The 24,276-nt window shown below is 44.8% G+C and overlaps 1 protein-coding gene, 1 long non-coding RNA gene and 1 pseudogene across 3 annotated transcripts in view; 1 reads left to right on the top strand and 2 right to left on the bottom strand.

Annotated features, from left to right (window-relative positions):
• LOC144697722 (uncharacterized) overlaps positions 1-3,216 on the bottom strand; it is a 28,278-nt gene extending 25,062 nt beyond the window's left edge. The window contains 1 exon segment of the mRNA XM_078569730.1: positions 2,382-3,216. Within this exon segment, the coding sequence (XP_078425856.1) occupies positions 2,382-3,136 (755 nt within the window). The 5' untranslated portion in view covers positions 3,137-3,216.
• LOC144698139 (uncharacterized) overlaps positions 1-24,276 on the bottom strand; it is a 212,690-nt gene that overhangs the window by 176,520 nt on the left and 11,894 nt on the right. The window lies entirely within an intron of this gene.
• On the top strand, positions 9,872-16,033 carry LOC144697721 (uncharacterized; annotated as a pseudogene). The gene is made up of 2 exons (XR_013580426.1): positions 9,872-9,927; positions 11,802-16,033. The product of XR_013580426.1 is annotated as an uncharacterized LOC144697721 (transcript).

Raw genomic sequence — 24,276 nt, 5'->3', positions numbered from 1 at the left:
TTCAACTCTGAAACATAACTTGAAACCTAAAGTGTTTCTTCCATGAAGCAAACCTTTCAATGCCTGTTACAATTGTACAAGTGCATTGTAATTCGTACTTAAAGATTTACTTTCACTGAGTAATTATAACGTTTCACTTCTCTCAGCACCTAAGTTGGTGGCATTTTTGCTTAAATGCCAAATGGTTCCAAATTTTTTAGTTCTTTCTTGAAAGAATTTTTGAATCTTTGAGATTTGCGAGCAATGCCCTGCATTAACAATGACTGGACGGTGTTTCGAATGTATGGTATACTCTCAGCAGGGTAAGGACACTTCTTCATGGGAGGATGTTTCAGTCTGCTAATATCTTCCAGTTTGGTCATGTCTCCACAACCATGTGAATGCACCTGGCACAGATTCGAGAACTGCCTGGACCTCAGGATCACCAGAGGTGACGGGTTCGTGCTCCTCTGCAAAGCCTGATAAAACTTGGGGCACACCTTTCATGGGGTCGGGGGGAAGATCGTGGATTATTGATGGCCTTCATTATCAATACGGATAATGCAGAATACCGATCTCCCACTATCATGTCAGAGAGGGGAAACAACTCTGTGGGAGCCCTGCTAAAGTCACTGGGAGTCTGGAGATATGTGCCTGGGGTACCTGATACACTATGACAGCCAGCAAAACTCTGTTACTAATTCACCTAATCTCTATCACTGCCTCCATTCTTTCCAGCCACTGATCAACAGGATCAGGACTCTCCTGTGCAGGGGGAGGGGGAAAGCAGGACTCACAGTTACTGTCAGTCTCCACACTGCACCTATCGTGACAGTGACGGGCATAGTGGACCAGTTGGTTACAATTAGGATGATGCACTGGGTCATCCCTTCCTGGCATGAAGTTCCTGGATGGTCCAGATTTCTGGCCAGGCAAGGGTCTTCCTCTTCATCGGTGCTTGTGGAGTTATCACGGGTCTGTTCGTGGACCCATGGGAATGTTGAAACAACTTGTTCCAGGTCATTGCCATAGTGTCATAAACACCCCACATGCTACAGACTCATGGCTGGAGCCCTTTCAGAAAGAGACCCTTGAAGCTGAAGGAGTGAGAACAGTTTACTGTCCCGGAGAACAAACAGATGGATGATGCAGAGTAAGTGCTGGGCTCTGTAGCTGATGGCAGTGGACTCTTCTCAACAGTTTGCTGGTGTGAGCCAAAGTGTGGGTGTTGTACTGGAGCCAATATGGATCAGTATGGAATTTTCTTCCTAGTCAAAGAGATTTTTTTTTCCTCTCAAGAGCCTGTGTTAACCTTTACACAGTCATTGGGGAGGCGGTGGAGTAGTGGTATTGTCACTGGACTGGTATTCCAGAGAGCCAGATTAATGCTCTGGGGACCTGGGTTTGAATCCCACCATGGCAGATGGTGAAATTTGAATTCATTAAAAAAAAACTGATGCCCATGAAGTCATTGTCATAAAAAACTCATCTAGTTCACTAATGTTCTTTAGGGAAGGAAATCTGCTGTCCTTATCTGGTCTGGCCTACATGTGACCCCAGACCCACAGTGATGTGGTTGATTCTTAAAATGCCCTCTGAACAAGGGCAATAAATGCTGGCTGAGCCAGTGACGTCTCCATCCTATGAATGAATTGAATTTAAAAAAACCACAGACAGCTGCTTTACATCTGGGTCATGGGATCCAGTGGTATCAGGGTTAGAAATGTCTTGCTTCAGGGCCTGTGCTAGAGACATGTCCTCAGACAACAGCCCTATCCATGCTTGTCAGCACCAAGCTGCTATGGAGTCTTTCTTCATAAGAAAGAGAGTTATTTCTACAATATTCAACAACTTACTTAAGATTTCTTATGGTTAATAGATGGTGATTTCCTACAGCCCGTTACATGGATTGGACTTGTCTGCATTCCCACTCGAGGGATTTCTACCAGATGGGAGGAGTAATATTTGGGGACTCTCGATTCTGCACCAATTCCCATTCCCCTTCTTTCTGGTGGATAATGGAGTTGTCACTGTGTGTAATATGTATGTCAGTAAGAATTGTCAGCAAGGATTAATCAGCACTTTCTAATTGGAGATGTTAATCAGTGAAACCTTTCAGTCACTGATTTGTAGAGTTCGTACCAAAGATCAATTTAGGATTGAAGAAAAAGTTCATAATATTGTTCTGAACTAACTACTGATGCAAGTTCCTGAACTACAGGGAAGGTCACAGACAGCAGTTCTTAAAAATTGCAGCCCCTAGAACACAATTAGTTACAGTTACAAATATTAAACTCAAGCCCAGTTACCGGGAGTATTAACATCAGCAGAACCAAAGCTGAACTGTCAGAATGGTTCAGTCCTGGATGTGATTAACTGAATAATCCAGTCCCTGCAGTCACTTGTGAACTCGCTGGTGTGCCAAAAGGTTGGATGAATTAATGAATCCCTTCCCACACTCGGAGCAGGTGAACGGCCTCTCCCCAGTGTGAATTCGCTGGTGTGTCAGTAGGTTTGATGACTTAGTGAATCCCTTCCCACACTCGGAGCAGGTGTACGGCCTCTCCCCAGTGTGAACTCGTCGGTGTGCAATGAGGTGTGATGAACTCCTGAACCTCTTTCCACAGTAAGTGCAGCTGAACGGTCTCTCCTCAGTGTGAGTTCGTTGGTGTGACAGGAGGCAGGATGAATCAGTAAATCCTTTTCCACACACGGAGCAGATGAACGGTCTCTCCCCAGTGTGAACTCGCTGGTGCATCAGCAGGTGGGATGACCGAGTGAATCCCTCCCTACACACAGTGCAGGTGAATGGCCTCTCCCCACTGTGAATTCGCTGGTGTGTCAGCAGGTTGGATGACTTAGTGAATCCCTTCCCACACACAGAGCAGGTGAACGGCCTTTCCCTTGTGTGAACTCGCCGGTGTGTAATGAGAGTGCCTGACTGCCTGAAGCTCTTTCCACAGAAAGTGCAGCTGAATGGCTTCTCCTGAGTGTGAATGAGTTGGTGTGACTGGAGACTGGATAATTCTGTGAATCCCTTCCCACACACAGAGCAGGTGAATGGTCTCTCCCCTGTGTGACTGCGTCGATGAGTTTCTAGCGTGGATGGGCATTTGAATCCCTTCCCACAGTCCCCACATTTCCACGGTTTCCCCATTGTGCCGGTGTCCTTGTGTTTCTCGAGGCTGGATGATCAGTTGAAGTCTCATCCACACAAAGAACACGTTTATGGTTTCTCCCCACTACAATGTGATGCTTTCTCAGGCTGCGTAACCGGTTAAAGATCTTTCCACAGTCAGTGCACTGGAACGCTCTCACTTGGGTGTGTGTGTCTTGCTGCTTTTCTAGTCACACAAATGTTTGAAATCTTCCCCCTCCCCGACTGAAGAGACAAATATTTATCATTCCACATTCGAAGGCCGATGATGCTCAGGTTCAAATGAATTGAGTGACTCTGTCAGATCTTGACGTGATGATTGGTTCAAGTTTCCCATCTGCAAACCCTCATCTAACCTGTAAAAGGAGTTTGCAAAAGTCATCACTGTCAGTCCAGGATAGAAATTCAGAAAAGACAATTCTACTTTCAATGGAACATATTTTCCTCTCTTGTTCCCCCAAAGCTGTAAATCCCCGTCCCACACCCTCTCCCTCCCCCCTGGGCTGAAATCCAAACCCATCTCACCATTTCTTTCCTCCACTCCCAGTTTTCTCCCTCCCTCTCCTCTGCCTGGGTTCAGTTCTCCAGCTCCTGTCTGCAGACTGACAATAAAATCAATGAGTCTTATTGGGGGTTTGGGGCCTCCAGCGGGTGTTTCTGAATCCTCCCCGCCCACCTCCCAGGGTTTCCTTCCTTCCCACAGATCAGATCCTGATTGATCTGAGCCCAAAGTGTAACCTCTTATTTCTTGTCCCCCCTCCCCCATCCTCTGATGTGAACCATCCTCCACTCGCTGAGCCAGGATGGCGGCCGTTAACCTGGGCCTGTTCCCGGGAGGGAGAAGCCCCGCAGCTGCAAACCAGGAGCTGACAATGATTCCTCAGGGTTTGCGGATCCACAAAGTGTTTCCAAATCCTCCCACCCACCGCCTCGCTCTGACCCCGCTTCTCCGGGACAATCAGGCGCCTCTCCCCGCAAGGCCATCAATCGCATTGCGCATGCTCCAGACTTCCCGACACTGCGCTTGCGTGCTGGTGTCCATTGGCACTGCGCATGCTCCAGCTCAAGATGCCTGGTTGATTCACAGCTGTTTTGCATCAATAGGAACTGGAGGCCCGAGCGTGATCGGCTGGTCCTCCAATCAATCGGAATGAACGAGAGGCGGGGCTGAGCCCGGATCTCCCTCATTGGCTGAAACTCTGCATCATTTTGAAAACTGATTTGTCTCAAACTCCAGGAGAAAACTGGACCTTTCTGTTTTTGGCTTTAAACAGATAAAACCCTGTGGGTGTGGAGCAAATATTTCAACAGTTCTTAGTGAAATGTGGGAACATGATGAAGCAATGCACAAGCAATTCAAGTCTGACTTCAAGGAATAACTGGGCAGACAGGGAATGTCACCATTGGAACAAGGAGAGCCCCTGGTTTCAATAAATGAACCGGCAGAAGAATTAGGACAGGTTAGAGAGAAGGGAGGATCTGGACATAAGAGGAGTGATGATCCCAGGCAGTGGAGGCACTCAGATCAAAGCCTCCCTGTACATGGACGATGTCACCGTCTTCTGCTCGGATCCGCTGTCGGTGCGCAGACTGATCCACATCTGTGACCAGTTCGAACTGGCCTCGGGAGCCAAGGTAAATCGTGGGAAGAGCGAGACCATGTTCTTTGGGAACTGGGCTGACCGGTCCTTTGTCCCCTTCACTGTCAGGGCTGACGGCCTGAAGGTGCTGGGGATATGGTTCGGAGGGACCAGGGAATGTGTTAGAAACTGGAAGGAGCGAGTGTCTATGGTGAAAAGGAAACTTGGCATGTGGGAGCGACGCTCCCTCTCCATTGCGGGTAAGAACCTGGTCATCAGGTGTGAGGCACTCTCGCTGTTGCTGTACGTGGCGCAGGTCTGGCCCATTCCACGCTCCTGCGTGGTGGCGATCACCTGAGCCATTTTCCGCTTTATCTGGAGGTCGAAAATGGATTGTGTCCGCAGGGACACGATGTACAAGTCTCTAGATAAAGGGGGAAAAAAACGTGCCCAACATCGCCCTCATACTGATGGCCACTTTTGTGTGTGGCTGCATCAAGCGGTGCGTAGACCCTCAGTATGCAAACACCAAGTGTCACTACATGCTGAGGCTCTACCTGTCCCCGGTGTTGCGAAGGATGGGTCTGGCCACGCTGCCGCGGAACGCTCCAAGTAGTTGGACTGTGCCGTACCACCTGTCCCTCGTGGGAAAATTTATGCAGAGAAACACCTTTGACCACAAGTCCATCAGACAGTGGTCGGCACGTAATGTCTTAGAGGCCCTGTGGGAAAAGGAGAGGGTGGATCCGGTGGGATGGTTCCCCGAGCAGACTGTCAAAGTCATTTGACAGAATGCCTCATCACCAGAACTTTCCAACAAGCACCAAGACGTAGCTTGGCTGGTGGTGAGAAAGGCCCTCCCCATCAGATCCTTCCTACACGCCAGGAGTCTCACCCCCTCGGCACGTTGCCCTCGAGGTGGCTGTGGTGGGGAGGAGACCATTGTTCACCTCCTGGTGGATTGTGCCTTTGCAAAGAAGGTCTGGAGAGAGATGCAGTGGTTTCTGTTGAGGTTCAGCCCAAGCAGTTCTGTGACACAGGACTCTGTGCTCTACGGGCTGATCCCAGGGACACACACCGAGACAAGCATCAGCTGCAGCTGGAGGATCATCAACTCGGTGAAAGACGCTCTTTAGTCTGCCAGAAACTTGTTGGTCTTCCAGCGCAAAGAGTTGTCCCCGACCGAGTGTTGCAGACTGGCACATTCCAAAGTCCAGGACTAAGTGCTGAGGGACGCACTAAAGCTTGGGGCAGCCGCCGCAAAGGCGCAATGGGGAAGGGTCGCTTTCTGCCACAGTGCACCAAGGGGCTGGGAACTGTTTAAATCCCCTCAGGCTGTACAGCTCAAAATGAATGTCTGCAAATGATTGTAATATTCATTTATTGTATTGCTGCATTTCGTGATACACGTTGTAAAAGTTGAACCAGATTGTATTTTTGTGATGGTGATTTTGAAGAATTTGAAATGGTTTGAAATGTTGTTGAAGATATTGTGTGAATAAAGTATATTTTTGCAAAAAAAAAGCTTCGAGAGAAGGTTAATACTGTCATCATTCTGAACACAGACTATAAAGGAACAATTATATCAAAGGAAATCTTATGTAGTATGTGTGGAGGGAGTGTGCTGAATCGGGTTGTAAGGGGTTAAATATTTTCTACATTAGAGAGTCATGTAAAAAAAAACCTGGAACTCAAATGTGAATATGGATTAGTGTTAAATGGGAAGATCTGGATCAATGTATTAATCCAGAAAGCCTTAAAATCAGACTGACAGTATGTCAGAACTAATCATATGAGCACCAATCCCATTGTTATCTGTTGATAAGACAGATGGAACTCTCGATGGAGACCATAGACATGTTGGAGGATGATATACACAGGAATTTGTGAACTATATGAGGATAATATTGAGGAGAAAGGAAGGGGTCTGGAAAGCAGCAGACACTTCATGTTATTACAAAATAAATGGGGACTGGTTGTATCGATATCAGGTTTTACACAGCACTCACATGCACACACTCACAGGCATACAGTGGGACACTACCAATCTGATCAGGCGGACAACATTTTGCCTGACACCAATCAACCTGATGGATATTGGGTTATGGGCCACAATGTTCTAGAAATTTAACTAAGCATTACCCTGCAGGGACTGCAAGCAGTTTTGGCCATCCAGTCCCACCCCTTTCTCTGAACTTTAAATCTACGGTGAACAACATTTGGGACAGAATCAATGACAAAGCGTTAACAATGAGCTGTCACCCTGGGTGATTAGCACACCCCCCCCCACCCCCAACCACCCCCTCCCTCCCCCGGGAGATAGTGAAAAATACAGTTAACATTCCTGGATAATTACAGATTCTACTTTCCTCCTGGTATTAGAGATGGTGCTAATTCCCCTTATATTGATGGTCTGGTTGAAGGTCAGGCCATAGAGTAGAATGGATGGAAAGATGGCTACAAACTCCCTGTAAATCTAACCCTCTGATTTCGGTTTTGTTGCCATCTTTCCATCCATTCTGCTCCCTGGCCCTTCACTTCACATGGCCTGATTTTGGTCATCTTGTATATTGTACTTAATAAAAGCAAAGAACTGCAAATGCTGGAAATCCAAACCAAAAACAAAAATACCTGGAAAAACTCAGCAGGTCTGACAGCATCTGCGGAGAGGAACACAGTCAATGTTTCAAGTCCGAATGACTCTTCATCAGAACTAAGGAAAAATACTTTGTACTTAATGTTGTGGAGCAAGTTGGTTACAAAACAGAAAACAGACAGAAGATGTTAAGAGTAGCTACTCAGACTGATAAAAGGATGGACCTGGTTGGAACTCCAATTTAAAAATTTGGGAGCAGAATTACAGTAAATCGCAGATAAGAATTCCCAAGAAACAAAACTTTGTAGCACAGTTCATTAAATATTTAATTCAATAGTAGACTGAACAATGCCACGAGGAAGTGATTAAGTGATATATTTATTAGTTAATTGATTATCAAATTCAGCTAATGCTGAAGAAAATTGCAACAAAATCCTCGTATCTAACATGTAAACATCATTAAAATAAGACATTTCTTGAAACTGCTGCAAGTCCCTTTCAATTAGAGGTAAATGACTATTTTGTAATTGTCCCAACAGCTAAACAGAACCTGTGAACTCCTCCATGTGTTATTTTGAAACAGACTTTAAACTATTTATTTTTAACTACATTTAACTTAAAGTTGCTATGGCAATACAAGCTGTTGGTAACATTGGCTTAAAGTAGTGGACTCAGGACAGCACCTGAAAAACTTCACAGAATAATCACCACAGTCATTTTTAAACTGGTGACTTAATCCTGTCATTTCAGTTTCAGTCAGGAACAGGGCACAGTTTTACATCAATCTCTGATTTAACGGCACGTTTCCAGACTGCCTGATTCAGGTTGTTCAACCACAGTTGTAAAACAGCCTTCTACTCAGTGCCATGGAGCTTTGAAACACGATGGTTATATGAAAAAAGAGGGTTAGATTTACAGGGAGTTTGTATTTTTCCATCCATTTTTCTATGTGGCCTTGGACTCCTCACAGCCTGACCTTCGCCATCTTTAGACTGTACAGAAATGTCTGGGACACATTTCTTACACACCTCAGGATTCACCCGCCTTTGGGTTTTGCTGTCAGTGAAGTGAGATGAGAAAGATCAAAGAGCTGTTTGTCCCTCTCGGTGTGACCCTGAAGGACTGAGACCAGGCTGAAGTTCTGTTCCTGCCATATGATCCTCCCCCATATTGTCCTTTCTGAGTTCCAACCAGATGAGGCTAAACACTCAGATGGGAAAGACAAAAATGTACAACAATCTGCAATATTAAAGAGCGGCCCACTTATATGGTTCATTAACATCAGCAGAAACAAAGCCAACTGTCAGAATAAAATAATTCAATCTTTCAAAAGTCTGGATAGTCAATTAAATCCCTCCCGATATGGGGAACAGACAAATGGACTCTCCCTTGTGTGAATGCATTGGTGCATCAGCAGGGATGATGAATTAGGGAATCCCTTCCCACACATGGAGCCAGTGCACGGCCTCACCCTACTTTGACTGTGTTGAATTTCCAGCCTTGATGGGGAAATCCTACTTTTCAAATATCCTCTAAAAGGTGTTTACAAAAGTCAGTGCAGGATAGAAATTCAGAACAGACAATTATAGCTTAATTCTTTTTTATAATTTGTGCATGGGATGTGGGCATCACTGGCAAGGACAATATTTGCTGCCCATCTCTAATTGCCCTTGGAAGGTGATCGTGATCCAGTTCTGGAACTGCTGCAATCTATGTGGTGTAAGTGCAGTGACAGTGAAGGAATGAACTCTGACAAGAGAAAGGTTATGATGAAGCAGCTGAAGATGGTTGGACCTAGGACACCACCCTGAGGAACTCCTGCAGAAGTGTTCTGGGACTGAGATGATTGGCCTCCAACAACCATAATCATCTTTCTTTGTGCTATATATATTTCCAAGCAGAGTTTTCCACACTGATTCCAACTGAGTTCAATTTTACTGTGGTTCTTGATGCCTCACTCAGTCAAATGATGCTATAATGTTAGAGGCAGTCACCCTCACCTCACCTCTGGAATTCAGCTCTTTTGTCCATGTTTGTACCAAGGGCTGTAATAAGATCTGGAGCACTGTGGCCCTGGTGGAACTGAAACTGAGAATCAGTGAGTAGGTTTTTTATGAGTAAGAAACCAGAACTAGAGGAACAATGAGTTCAGAAAATCAGAAAATGATACGATTCAGGCAGAGGTCATTCAGCTCATCATACCCATTCTGGCTCCACTTGTCTGCCTTTTGTCTGCTGATGTGCAATTTTTTCCAGTTCAAGAATTTATCACTTTATGAAAGTTACTATTGAATTTATTTCCGCCATCATTTCAGGCAGTGTATTCCAGATCGTGTCTAGAATAATGTCTCATATCCACTCGTGCTCTTTTCAATGTTAACTTAAACCTGAGCTGACTATTCACCAATCCTTCCGACACTGGATCTAGTTGTTGCTTATTAAGAGAGTTGGAGTCTCCAGGAGGTCACAGAGATAGGGAGGGGTGTGGTCATGGAGAGAATTAAACAAACGGACAAGAATTTTAAAGGCTGAAAACATCATGCATCTCCCCAATACGGAATGTGGATCACTAATTATGGAAAGGATGCTTATTTAACGATTAAACATGTAGAAAGGTGAGAAATTATCCCTCTAAATATCACATATGGATGCATAATGAGGGACAAATGAATCCGCAAATCTTTAATTAACAGCAATATGGAAAGGTGAATCACCTTTAAAGGAATTACCTTTAAACACCTGATCCAACTGGTGATGAAGAGTCTGATACCAGAAAAACAAAATACCAACAACAGTTAAGCTGTTTTTTAATGAAAGAAATCTGGAATAAATTTTTAAAAGATAATTTGTTTATCGGTATTCACACAGACCCATTTAACTTGTCAACTCAGGTTCCAGCTGTCAAGCCCTGTAATTTTACGCAGAAGCTGCTTCTCCATTGATCCTCCAGCCTCTGAATTCCATTTCCTGTTGGTTCCCAGGACAATCGTTCACCACTCACCAATATTTCACTTTCAGGGGAAGTTCAGGGGCTGGGAGGAAGAAATAAACTGTGGCCATGAATTAGCGGGAACACAATTAGATAAACTTGAAGGCAAACACCTTTTATAATTATCAAATTAATTATTTGTATTAACATATTAATTTGGAGAGACTGATGGGAATGGGTGTAGATAATGTTCACTGTTTTCTCCGATGCTATTTTTCAATGATTCTGACACATTAATATTCTTCTGTTGTTTCAATTAATGGCTGATGGTCCTACCTACAATACACCACATGCGTGGATATGGCCCATCTCCACCAGAAGGGCCGCAGCGCGCAAGCGCGGGAAGCCCCCCCGTCCACAGTCCGCCTGATTGCGCTGAGCATGCGCGGTGCGGCTCCAGGCTGAGCGGGGTCGTGCGCAGCCTCAGTGAAGCGAGTGCGGCTCCCAGAGGCTGAACGAAAGCGGCTGGAGGGAGGGGTTTATTACAGACTGACGGAAGGTCAGAGACCTGAAACATTAACTCTCTCTCTCTGTATAGATGTTGCTGGAACTGCTGGGTATTTCCAACAATTTCTCCATTTATTGCAGCGAACGCTGGGTATTGTCACTCGGCAGCCGGGAAGAGGCGGCGGCGGGGAACCGGCGGGAGGGCGGAGAGGGTTCATTAACACCCGGTGAAGGCCGCAAGCCCCGAATTAGAACCTGTAGGTCCCGCGTTTGCAGCTTCAGGGCTTTTCCCAGAAGTCAACGGCCGCCATCTTGTTTCAGCGGGGTGCAGAGCGCAAGCGCGGCCATATTAGTGTCGTAACAGAGTGGGCGGGCCTTCAGGGTCCCAGTGATCAGGAGAGAAAATGATTGATTCATTCATTTTAGTCTCACTCTGCACACAGGAGCTGAAGAACTAAACTCGGGCAGGAGTAGAAAGGGATAAAACTGGGAGTGGAGGGTGGAAGTGGTGTGAAGGGTTTGGATCTCCACACGTTGGGGAGCATGTGTGGGACGGGGATATACACCTTTGAGACAAATAGGAAGAAATGTTCTATCGAAATTAGAATAGTCTGTTCTGAATTTCTATGCTGTACCTACAGTGATAACTTCTGAAAATACATTTTACAGGGTAATCAGAAGGGGAGGATTTACAGGTGAGAAACTTAAACCAAACATAACATCAACATCTGACAGAGTCACTCAATTCATCAGGGTCTGAAAATCATCATCCTTTGAATGTGGAAGGAGAAATACTTGTTCTCTCTGTGGGAGAACGCTTCAAACATCAGTGTGACTGGAAAAGCACCAAGATACACACATATTGGAGTGAGATTGTTGCAGTGCACTGACTGGAAATAGCTTTCACCAGTTACACAGCCTGAAAAGACATCACACCATTCACAGCTGGGAGAAACTGTACACATGTTCTGTCTGTGGATGAGGCTCCAACTGATCATCGAAACTGGAGGGACACAAGAACACCCGCACCTTGGAGAAACCTTGGAAATGCAGGGGTTGTGGGAAGGGATTCAGATCGCCATCCCAGGTGGAAACTCAACAACGCATTCACACTGGGGAGAAGCCATTCACTTGCTCTGTGTGTGGGAAGGGATTCAACCAGTCATCTAATCTGCTGAGACACCAGCGAGTTCACACTGAAGAGAGACCCTTCACCTGTTCCGTGTGTGGGAAGGGATTCACTCAGTCATTCAACCTGCTGACACACCAGCGAATTCACACTGAGGAGAGACCATTCACCTGCTCTGTTTGTGGGAAGGGATTTACTCAGGCATTCAACCTGCTGACACATCAGCGAATTCACACTGGGGAGAGGCCATTCACCTGCTCCGAGTGCGGGAAGGGATTCACTCGCTCGTCCCACCTGCTGACACACCAGCAAATTCACACTGAGGAGACCATTCATCTGCCCTGTATGTGGGAAGGGATTTACTCAGACAACCTGCCTCATGTCACACCAGCGAATTCACACCGAGGAGAGGCCATTCAGCTGCACTTCCTGTGGAAAGAGTTTCAGGCATTCTTCCACCCTCATTGCACACCAGAGAGTTCACACAAGGGAGAGGCCATTCACCTGCTCTGTGTGTGGGAAGGGATTCACTCAGTCAGCCAGCCTCAAATTACACCAGAGAATCCACTCTGAGGAGAGACCATTCAGCTGCAATTCCTGTGGAAAGAGGCTCAAGTCTCCATCTAATCTCAGGGCACACCAGCGAGTTCACACTGAGGAGAGACCGTTTACCTGCTCTGACTGTGGGAAGGGATTCAACCAGTCATCCAACCTGCTGAGACACCAGCGAGGTCACATTGAGGAGAAGCCATTCAGCTGTATTTCCTGCGGAAAGAGGTGCAGGAAGTCATCCATGTTCAGTGCACACCAACAAGTTCACACTGAAAGAGACCAATCACCTACTCAGTGTGTGGGAAGGGATTCACTCAGTAATGATATCTGCTGAGACAGCAGCAAATTTATAAGTGACTGCAAGGGTTGGATTCTGCTGTTATTGCTGCTGTTAATCACATCCAGGACTGATAGTCTGACAATATTTGGTTTATTTCTGCTATTGTTAACGATCCCTACAACTGGTTGGAGTTTAACATTCTGGAGAAGACAGAGAGATGATGTTCAAATAAACACTAGATCAGCCAACTTCAGGCAATCAAAACTGTCGCTGATAACAGAAGTCTCCATGCTATGTATGATGGGATTAAGAGGGCGCTTGGTCCAAACATCACCAATGTTGCCTCCTTGAAGTTTGCAGATGGTGAAGTACTCTCCGACAGAAGTAAACAGATGTCCCACTGCTGTACTCCCATGAGACGGACATCTCCTGGTCTCTGTTTCATGCTCTCCTGCAGCTTCCTGTCATGGTTGAGTTTGATGAGGAACCCTCATCAATTCAGCTCAAAGTCCATTGATTGCTCAGCAAGCAGAAAGGCACCCGGCAAGGATGGAATTCCAGCTGTGCTGCTCAAGCACGGAAAGTCCCATCTACTGCCACAACCTCATGCCCTTCTCTGTTGGGAGGTGGGATCTGTTCCACAGGAGATGCGTGATGCAAAAACCATCAAAATAATCAAAAACAAAAGTGACAGAGTAGATTGTAACAACGACAGGGACATCTCACTTCCCAGTGTTACTGCAAAGGCCTTCATTAGGGTCATGCTTAAAAGACTTCACATACTCGCAAACTGAGTGTCCAGAGCCACAGTGCAGTTTCTGTGCTGGCAGATCTACAGGGGACATGATCTTCTCCATACGCCAGCTACAAGAGAAGTGTATGATTGGTATTTAATCTAAAATGCTGCCAGCTTCTGTGCTGAGAAAAATGAAACATTTTAACTACTGAGTGAAAGTAAACCTTTTAACTATGAATTACAATGTATTTGTACAATTGTAAACAGCACTGGAAGGTTTGATTCCCTGAAGAAAAGCTTCAGTCTTGAGCTTATGAACCTATCTCAGAAGCTGTGGGAAGCTCCATCCTCTTTATCTCTTTTGGGTCCATTATGAAAATCAGACTTACTTTGGAGTTGGAAGCTGGGGCCAAGAACTCCAAGTCCCAACAGACCTCGGAGTGTCCACACATGTGCAGGCTGGGAGTGGGCTGCACATGCACAGTTTGGCATTTTGAGTTCTTTGGGCCAAGGACTGGCCCAGTGTACTTATGCATAAAGGAAAAAGGTGTGAAAACCCATGTCATGTGACTGGGAGTGGAGCACCATTGATGACAAGTGTCCCTGGCAGGGGAGAGGGAGAAGTCCCTGTTAAGATAAAAAGAGAAGAGCAGAGAAAGAGGCCCCAAGTAGGAAAAGGGCTGAAGTTAGGAGACTTTAATGAAGAGTGCTCAGAAGAAGCGCTGAATATCCAAGAAGACAGTAGAAGTTTGGTGATTCTTTGCTGCTGGCCTTTGGGGCAAAGCTACCATTTTGGAGCAGTAGTGTTCTCTCGTCACAGCCAAAGAGCTGAAGTGCTTGTGAGTTGGTGCTTGAGTGAGGACTCTGGAATCCAAAGGAACAGAATCTCGGGAGACGAGATTGAAACCGTGAGAGGTCGTCATTGATGCTGTCCAAGTTGGAGTGACTTGTGGAGAGAATTCCATGATGAGATCTTTGAAGGCAAAGACAGCAGCCCCTTGTGAGAAAGACAGAATTTCAATGAGATTGGTTGACTTGGAGTGTTTACTGACGTCTGGATGGATATTGAGAAATTGGTGGACTCTGTTTTGGTCATATTTGCCATTTATTGTGTAGGGTGGTGTGTTCGACCACAGTTTGCCTGTTAATTCACATGTACCTCATATTAACTCTGAATGTTGGAGTACAAAATATGTTGTTCATGAAAGTTTATTTTTGTTTGTTCAAAACCCATGGAATCTTATGGATTTATTCTCTGACAATTGTCTTGAATCTCAAACCTTGTCCATTTTAAACAAAACATTATTTCACCCTAACTGGATCTTGCCAACAACTTCGGTGTCTGGTGTGTAGGATCATAACAGATCTAAGAAGGTTGAATCTTCTTTTCTGTGAAAGCTAACTTTTTTAGTTTTATTTTTCTTTAGTTTCATTACAGTCATTTGAATAGGTGCCTGAAGAAAGAGCAGAATAAAAACAGAAACAAAGCTGAATAAAAAAGCAAATGAATTGGGAAAGCAAAGTTCAAAATGTGTTTGATTCATCTTTGATCTGAAAATGAAGTTACGTAAAGTTGACACAATTGTGTGCATTTGTGACTGTTTTCTCCACCCGTTTGCAAACAATCAGAGAAGTTACCCCTTTCCACTGACAGCATCGTGACAATTTGAACTAAAGACTTTGCCTTTTAAAGATTTGGCTAATTCCCATTTGTATCTTTCAAGACAAAGTGCTTGAGAACGGGAGATATGGGAGTTATCACCAACCTGATTGCAAATGCTTCTGTGTCTGATGTAAAAACATCATATTATGTGAATGTCAAATTGGACGGTAACATTCCTCAACTACTCCTGAATGAGATAGAATGGTAATTAATGGGATGGCTGCACTTAGAATAAAAGAGAAAAATAACAACACCAAATGGGAATTGGAATGACTCGCTCTGGGTAAAGTTCAATAGAAAAGATCAACCTGGTATTGTCATGACTCACTGGGATAGTGCACTGTAATAGCAAGCCCCACTGGTCCCTGAGCTGAGACAAATGTGAGAAGTTTGATTAGACCACCAAATTGCCCCAATTTTACCTAACTGTAATTTAATTTAGATTAACAGAATAGGCACCAAGTTTGTAAAGTTAACAAGAAAATAACTGTTTATTAAACAAATTATCTGTAACCAGTGGCAATAGGAAGAAAAATTAACTGCTAACTTTTAACTCTATAACTTAAACTCAACCCCTTCTTAACCCCTATACACAAGCGCACACACACATATACAAGACATACAAAACATAGGCTTTAAGGGTGAGGTAAAAACACTCCCCCAATTTGATCCCGAAACAAAAATAATTCTTTTTGCAGGCATCGAGGTGTGGCCCAAGTCAAATTAAAGCTATCCTTGTGATAAAAAACCTCATCATGTAGGACGAGTGAGTCCTTACTTGCTGTGAGGGATGAGGGGAGTTCTTCCCTGTAGTGTACAGCCTCTTTGACCTCAGTCACATCAGAGTCCTGACAGTTTTTAAAATCAGTTTTAACTGGAGTTTGTCGTACCAGTGCCAATGATTGTGAATTTTCAGCATCAGGGATAGAGAGAGAGGGGAACCAGTGACTGTGGGATTGAACTCAGCAGAATCAGCAGCACCTTCAGGAAATGGGAGAGGGAAAACAGTGGGAAAATCCTTAAAGTTTCTGTGTATTTCCAGGGGAGAGCAGCAGATTAAATCAATTCGAAAAATTGAGCATGGAAGAGCTAAGATTTGTGTGTGCTTTCTTTTAATCTATCCCAATTTGGTCGTATTTTTTTCTAGTTCCTATTTGAGGAAGCAATGGTGCTGCCCCTACCCAACATTCCCTGCGGTCGCGAACGTGGCCCATTCCCACTAGAGGGGTCCATTGCGCAGCCGCAGTATCTGGAACATGCGCAGTATCAGTTTGATGAGAACCCTGCCAGTGCTGGAGACGCTTCTTGCAACGGGTGAGAGTCAGCGGGATAGAGGAAGGGAGTCGGGAATTGGATGGGGCAATGAGGAGGGAGAGGAGGCTTCATAAATAGCTGATGTCGGCTCCAAATCCCGAATAAGATGCTGCAAGTCTCGTGTATGCAGCACCGGGGCTTATTACCGGGAACAGGCCCAGGTTAATCGTTGCCATATTGGTTCTGCGGGTAGGATTGCGCATGCGCGATTACCTTAGTGACGCAACAGAGTCGTCTTCAGGGTCCCGGTGACCAGGACAGAAAATCATTGACTCATTGATTTCATTCTCATTCTGCACACAGGAGTTGGTGACAGGCTTGGGTTAATGGCCGTCAACTTTAGAGCGGCAAGGTGTTGCAGGGAGCTTGCACGATCGACTGAAGAACAAGAGAACAAAAGCAGCAGAATAAGCAGTAAGCATTTGGCCCATCAAGCCTTCTCCATTCAATAAGATCATGGCTGATCTGATTGTGGCCTTAACTCCACATTCCTGCCACCGTCCCCCTCCCTCTACCCCCATAACACTTGATTTCCTTGTAGCTCAAAACTCTCTTTGACACAGCCTTGAATATATCCAATGACCCAGTCTGCACTGCTCACTGGGGAAGAGAATTCCAAAGACATAAAATTCTTAAGATTACCGTTTAAGCACCAAAATTTGAAAATTCACGTCCTTGTGAAGAGAATAAATTTCTCTTCATCTCAGTTTTACATGGGAGATGCCTTGTTTTTCAACTGTGTTCCCTAGTTCTAGATCCCTCCATGAGGGGAAACATCCTCTCAGCCTCTACCATGACAAGCACCCTCAGAATCTTACATGTTTCAATGAGATCACCTCTCATTCTTTTAAACTCCTATAAGTATAGACCCAACTTGCTCAACCTTTCCCCAGGAATCAGCCAAATGAATCTTCTCTGAACTGCTTTCATTGCAAATATGTCCCTGCTTAAGTAATCCTGGGCCAAGAGCAGAAGGAGAGACATTGTGAATTTTTATCCTGGACTGACAGGGATGGATTTTGGAAACTCCTTTTACAGGGGGTTAAAAGGGGAGGGTTTACACACAGCAAACTCAAACCAAGTGAAATGTTTGTCTTTCTGAATTTCTAACCTCAACTGACACTTTTGACTTTTGTAATCTCCTTTTATGGGGAGTTAGAAGATATGAAGATTGTGAGATTTTTCTTTGACTCCAGTGCTTCTGATATCTTTTCAGCTTCAGGCTTCAACAGGTTCAGAAGTGAGTATTATTAAACATTCACTTTAGAGCTTTTAGTGCTGTGCTGTGGTCCCATGGCTCTGGGACTGGTGTGGGTCCTTTACTGTGGATCTGAATCCATGTCTATCTATTGCTCTGCTTCACCTCTGCCCTCCCTGATCACCTCTCTGTCATTGTCTAACTTCCTCTGTCTCTAATAGTGGGTTTATTTTAACCATGTTTGGTAATTTACTGTTATTTCTGCCAAATCAGGTTCCAACTGTTGCCCACCACCCCCCAGTTTTTTTTTTAATTCATTCATGGGATGTGGGCATCACTGGCTAGGCCAGCATTTATTTCCCATCCCTAATTGCCCTTAGAAGGTGGGGGTGAGCTACCTTTTTGAACCAACACAGTCCTTCTGGTGTAGGGATCTGAAAACAAGGATGTGAATTTTCAAATTTTTGTGCTTAAACAGAAACCTTTGTAGGTTAGTGAGCCCAGGGATGATGGGTGAACAATACTTGGTGCGAGAAAGGATACAGGCAGCAGTGATTTACATGACCTCAAGGTTACAAGGAAGCGAAATGTGGGAGGCTGGCTAAGAGTGCCTTAGAATAGTTAAGCCCAGAAGCAATAAAGGAATGGATGAGTGTTTCAGAAGTAGATGAGCTGAGACAAGGACAGAGTCAGGTGATGTTACTGAGATGAAAGTGGTCTTGGTGTTTATGCAGGTATGTGGTCAGAAGCTCTGTTTGGAGTGAATCACGACACGGAGATTGTAAACTGTGTGGTTCAGCCTCAGATAGTTGCTGAGGAGAGGGATGGAGTCAGTGGTCAGAGAGTGGAGTTCGTAGCAGGGATTGAAGACAATGGTTTTCATCTTCCCAACATTTAACTGGAGGAAATTTCTGTTCACCCAGAACTAGATGTCAAACAAGTCAGGACCGTGTGAGACTTGGAGAGAAATTTGGAGGCAATGGTGTTCGCTTACACCTGCCACCCTGGTCCTTTAGCTGATGGAGGTTCAGGGTTTGGGAAATTCTGTCAAAGTTCTGCCCGAGTTGTCGATATATAACATCCCTCTCCTTTGCTCCTGCCTCTTCCATGTATCTCTCTCCTCCCATAGAGGGCAGTGTCTTGTGTAGGTCCAGGCTGGGTAGCAAGTTCCCTTCAATGAAGGACATCAGCGACCATCTGGCAGCTTTCATTTTTTCCTAGTCTCAGGACCCACCAATTATCAGATTCATTCAGTTCAGTTTCACAACCTGCCTTACTTTCAGAATCCTTTTTTTCTGTTTGAAATCAATTTCACAGGGTATTAGAAGCGGAGGATCTGAATTTGGGAAACTCAGCCCAAACACCACATCAGGATCTGACGGAGTCGCCCAATTTATTGTAACCTGAATATCATCAGATTCTGAACATGGAAGGAAAAAGCACCGTTCACAGTGGGGACAAACCGTACACGTGCTCTGTGTGTGGAATAGGCTTCAGCAGATCATCTGGGCTCACAAACCATAAATGCAGTCACACTGGACAGACACCTTGGAAATGTGGGGACTGTGGGAAGGAATTCTATAACCTGTCAAAGCTGAAAACTCATCGACACAGTCACACCGGGGAGAGACCGTTCACCCGCTCGATGTGTGGGAAGGGATTCACTCAGTCATCAATTCTGCTGAGACACCATCGAGCTCACACTGGGGAGAGGCCATTCGCCTGCTCTGAATGTGGAAAGGGATTCACTCAGTTATCCATCCTGGTAACACACCAGAGGGTTCACAGTGAGGAAAGACCTTTTAAATGCCCAGACTGCAGGAAGTGCTTTAAAAGTTCCTGGGAACTGATTTCCCATCAAAGTGTTCACAGTGAGGAGAGACCTTTTAAATGTCCAGACTGTGGAAAGTGCTTTAAAAGTTCCAGGGAACTGATGTCCCATCAACGTGTTCACACGAAGGAGAGACCTTTTAAATGCCCAGACTGCAGGAAGTGCTATAAAAGCTCTGGGGAATTGATGCGACATCAACGTGTTCACACTCAGGAGAGACCGTTCAGGTGCTCTCACTGTGGGACTGGGTTCAGGCAATCGTCCCAACTCATTGTACACCAGCGAATTCACACTGGGGAGAGGCCGTTCACCTGCACTGTGTGTGGTAAGGGATTCACTCAGACATCCCACCTCATGAAACACCAGCGAATTCACACCAGGGAGAGGCCGTTCACCTGCACTGAGTGTGGGAAGAAATTCACTCGTACATCCCACCTGCTGACACACCAACAAGTTCACAAGTGAATACTGGATTTACGGGGATTTACAGCTTTGGGAGTGGAAAAGAGAGGAAAAAATGTTGCATAGAAACTAGAATAATCTGTTCTGAATTTCTATCCTGGACTGACAGTGATGAATTTTGTAAACTCCTTTTGCAGAATATTAAAAGGAAGGATTTGGAGATGTGAAACTCAAGCCAAATGTCACATCACTTTCTGGTTGACTCACTTGATGCATCAGGACCTGAATACCATTGGACTTTGAATGTGGAAAGAGAAATGTTTGTCCGTTCTGTCTGTGGGAAAAGATTTCAAGCATCAGGGTGACTGGAAAAGCACCAAGACACACACACCTGGGTGAGAGTGTTCCAGTGAACTGACTGCGGAAAGAGCTTTAACCGGTTACACAGCATGAAAATACATTGCATTGTTCACAATAGGGAGAAAACATACACGTGTTCCCTGTGTGGACGAGGCTTCAACAGGTTATCCAACCTGGAGAGACACATGGACACAGACACAATGGAGAAACCATGGAAACGTGGGGGCTGCGGTAAAGGATTCGATTATCCATGCCTGCTGGAAAACCATCGGCGCAGTCATACTGGGGGGAAGCCGTCCACCTGTTCTGTGTTTGGGAAGGGATTTATGAAGTCATCCTGCCTCATGTTACACCAGCGAATACACACTTAAGAGACATTGTTCGCCTACACAAATGTGGAAAAGGGTTCAGGCAGTCATCCACCCTCACCTCACACCAGCGAGTTCAAAATGGGGAGAGGCCGATCACCTCTGCATGTGAAAAAGAATTCACTCATTCATCCATTCTGTGATCACACCGGTGAATTCACACTGAGGAGAAGCCTTTCAACTGTATTTCCTGTAGAAAGAGGTTCAGGCACATCAGTGAATTAACACTGGGGAGAGGCCGTTAACCTGCTCTGAGTGTGGGAAGGGATTCACTCAGTCATCCACCCTGCTGACACACCATCAGATTCATACTGAGAAGAAGCTATTCAGCTGCACTTCATGTGGAAAGGGTTTCAGGCAATCATCCACCCTCACTGCTCACCAACGCAATCACACTGGGAAGAAGCCATTCACCTGCTCCGTGTGTGGGAAGGGATTCGCTCAGTCTGGCAGCCTGCATTTACATGAACGCACTCACACTGGGGAGAAGCCATTCACCTGCTCTGTATTTGGGAAGGGATTCATTCAGTCATGGTATCTGCTACCACACCAGTGAGTTCATAAGTGATTCCAGAAGTTGGATTCTCCTGTTTTTGCTGCTGTTAATCACATCCAGGACTGATAGTCTGACAATATTAGGTTTGTTTCCGCTGATTTAACAGCCCTATAACTGGCTGGAGTTTAATATCCTGGAGATGGCACTGATTTTTGGGACTGCAGTATCCTTTTTTAATAACACCATCTCTGATCTTTCCCCTTAATTCAAGAATTCTCAACAAGAACTCATTTACAATAAAATTATGAACTTTTACTTCAATCCTAAATCGGCCTTTGCAAAATCTAAAATTCAGTGTCTGAAAGGGTCCACTGATTAACATCTCCAATTAGAAAGTGCTGATTGTTGGCAAGGATTAATCAGGATCCACAGGATACGTGTGATATAAAAATCATCACACTATAGAAAAACAAAGGTGACAGAGGAGATTGCAACAACTACAGGGACATCTCATTCCTTAGCGTCACTGGGAAGGCCTTCGCTGGAGTCATGCTTAAAGACTCCATCTACTTGCAGACTGAGTGTATCCAGAAGCACAGTGCGGTTCCTGTGCTGGCAGATCTACAGTGAACATGATCTTCTCCATAAGCCAGCTATAAGAGAAGTGTAGTGAACAGGATATACCTCTTCACCTGACTATTATAGATCTTAGTAAAGCATTCAACACCGTCAGCAGGGCAGGACTCTCCAAGATTTTGGAGAAAATTGACTGTCCCCCAAAGCTGCTCAGTCTGACCTGCTCCTTTCATGACAACATGCAGTGACTGTACAGTTTGATGGCACCACTTCCAACAGTTTCAGGGTGAAGAATGGAGTGAAACAGACGCCTACGCTGAAAACAACAGCCCACAACGACAGCTGATCACCACGAATAATAATAACTTCTATCAGGGAGATAGAACAGGGAGATGTGACATTGAATGATGAGATGAGTCATGAGATAAGTACATTTAAAGTCCAGAAAGGGGTTGTTTAAATCAGTGCATCCCAAACTTTTTCCCAGTGTGACCACATTTTAATTCCTCAGACTTCGTGTGACTCCAGAGTGAAAATTTGAGGGGATGAGAATTGTGACAGGGGTAGTGGGGAGGTGGGTGCTTCAGCTGTTGCGCGAGTTTGGGGGGGATTATTAATGTATTTGAACTCATTATTAATGTAATAGCGTCCTGATTATTCATTTATTTATAGGATGCTGATTATTGACACAATTGGCAAATAACTTAAATGTGACAGGATTCTGATAGTTGATGCCATTGGACTCTGATTATCAATTAAAATAATTCTGATTATTAATGTATTAGTATCCTGATAATTGCAATAATTTGCTGATTATTGAAGCAATAGGCAGCTGATCATTAAACACGGTTTCACAGTATCTTTACAGTGCAGAAGGAGGCTATTCGGCCCATTGAGTCTGCACTGGCTCTCTGAAACAGCATTTCACACAGTCCCACTCATCCCCCTAACCTTGCACATTCTCTCTTTTCAGGCAGCAATCCAATTTCCTTTTGAATACCTCGATCAGACCTGCATCCTCCACCCTTTCAGGAAGTTTGTTCCAGACTCCAACTACCTTCTGGGTGAAAAATAATTTCCTCATATCATCTTTTGCCAATTATTTTGAATCTGTGCCCTCTAGTTCTTGATGTTCTCCTGAGTGGGAACAGTTTCATTATTTATCCTGTCCATACCCCTCAGGATCTTGAATACCTCTATCAAGTCTCCTCTCAGCTTTCTTTTCTCCAAGAAAAACAGTCCCAATCTCTCCACTCTATCCTCACAGCTACAGTTCTTCATCCCAGGAATCACTCTCTCCAATGCCTTCCCATCCTTCCTCAAGTACGGTGCCCAGAACTGGACGTAGTGCTCCAGATGAGCCCTAACTAGTGTCTTAGACAAGTTCAACATGACCTCTTCACTCTTGTACTCAATGCCTCTATTAATAAAGCCTAATATACTATATGCTTTATTAACTGCTCTCTCAACATGCCCTGCCATCTTCAATGACCTATGTACGTATACACTGAGGTCCCTCTGTCCTGCACCACCGTTAGTGGCTCTCCCTTTATTTTATACTGCCTCTCCATATCTTTCCTGCCAAAACCAATCACCTCACATTTCTCTGCATTGAACTTTATCTGTCACATTAATACAACTGGAATTATGTAATTTGATCCTCATTATTAATGTAATTCGACCCTGATTAATGTAATAGGATGCTGATTATTTATACAATAAGATCCTGATTGTTGATGCAATAGGCACCAGACTATTAATGTAATAATATCCTGATTATTAATGAGTTGGGATCCTGAATCTTAAAGTAATTGGACTCTGATCATTAATGTAATAGGAACCTGAACATTGATGTAATAGGATCCTCATTATTAATGCAATAGGATTCTGATCATTATTGTAACAGTGTCCTGGTTATTGATGCAATATGATCCTGAACAGTAATGCATTACAATCCTGTTTATTAATTTACTATTATCCTGATTATTAATACATTATGATCCTGGTTATTGAAGAAGTCGGCTTTCCAGAAAAAACGAACACCTGTACAATGTGCACAACCTTTTCACAAACTTTATTTGCAGCAGCAATTGCGCCTGAGAGAGGAGGCCATTAGGCCACGCCCACCAACAAAAAAACCGTGAGGATTTAAAGGGGCCTCGCAGCTGTCAGGAAACAGTTGGAGCTCCACGGCAGCCATTGCTACCTCGGAGCTAGCGAGCCCAAAATCCTGTCTCACAACCCACTGGGGTTACGACCCACAGTTTGGGAAGCCCTGACTTTCACTGGGACTATAAAATGGGAACTGGCTTTGAAAGTTCTTGTCACAGTCTTAAGCATTTAAACCCTCTCTCCCTCCAGTATGAACTCATTGATGTGTTTGGAGGCTGGATGACCGAGTGAATCCCTTCCCACACATGGAGCAGGCGACGACCTCTCCCTGGTGTGCATGCCCTGATGACTTTCCAACTCAAATTGAATCCCTTCCCACTGTCCCCACATTAACACGGTTTCTCCCTAGTTGACTGTGCTTGTGTCTTAACAGGCCAGATGTTCGGCTGAAACCTCCTTCACTGATATTGGGAAAGATTGGGGGGGAGGTGGGATAAACTGGATTGCTCGT

This window comes from Cetorhinus maximus, chromosome 23, assembly GCF_964194155.1.
Source record: "Cetorhinus maximus chromosome 23, sCetMax3.hap1.1, whole genome shotgun sequence".
Taxonomy (NCBI): Eukaryota; Metazoa; Chordata; class Chondrichthyes; order Lamniformes; family Cetorhinidae; genus Cetorhinus; species Cetorhinus maximus.
This window is presented reverse-complemented; position numbering and strand designations above follow the sequence as displayed.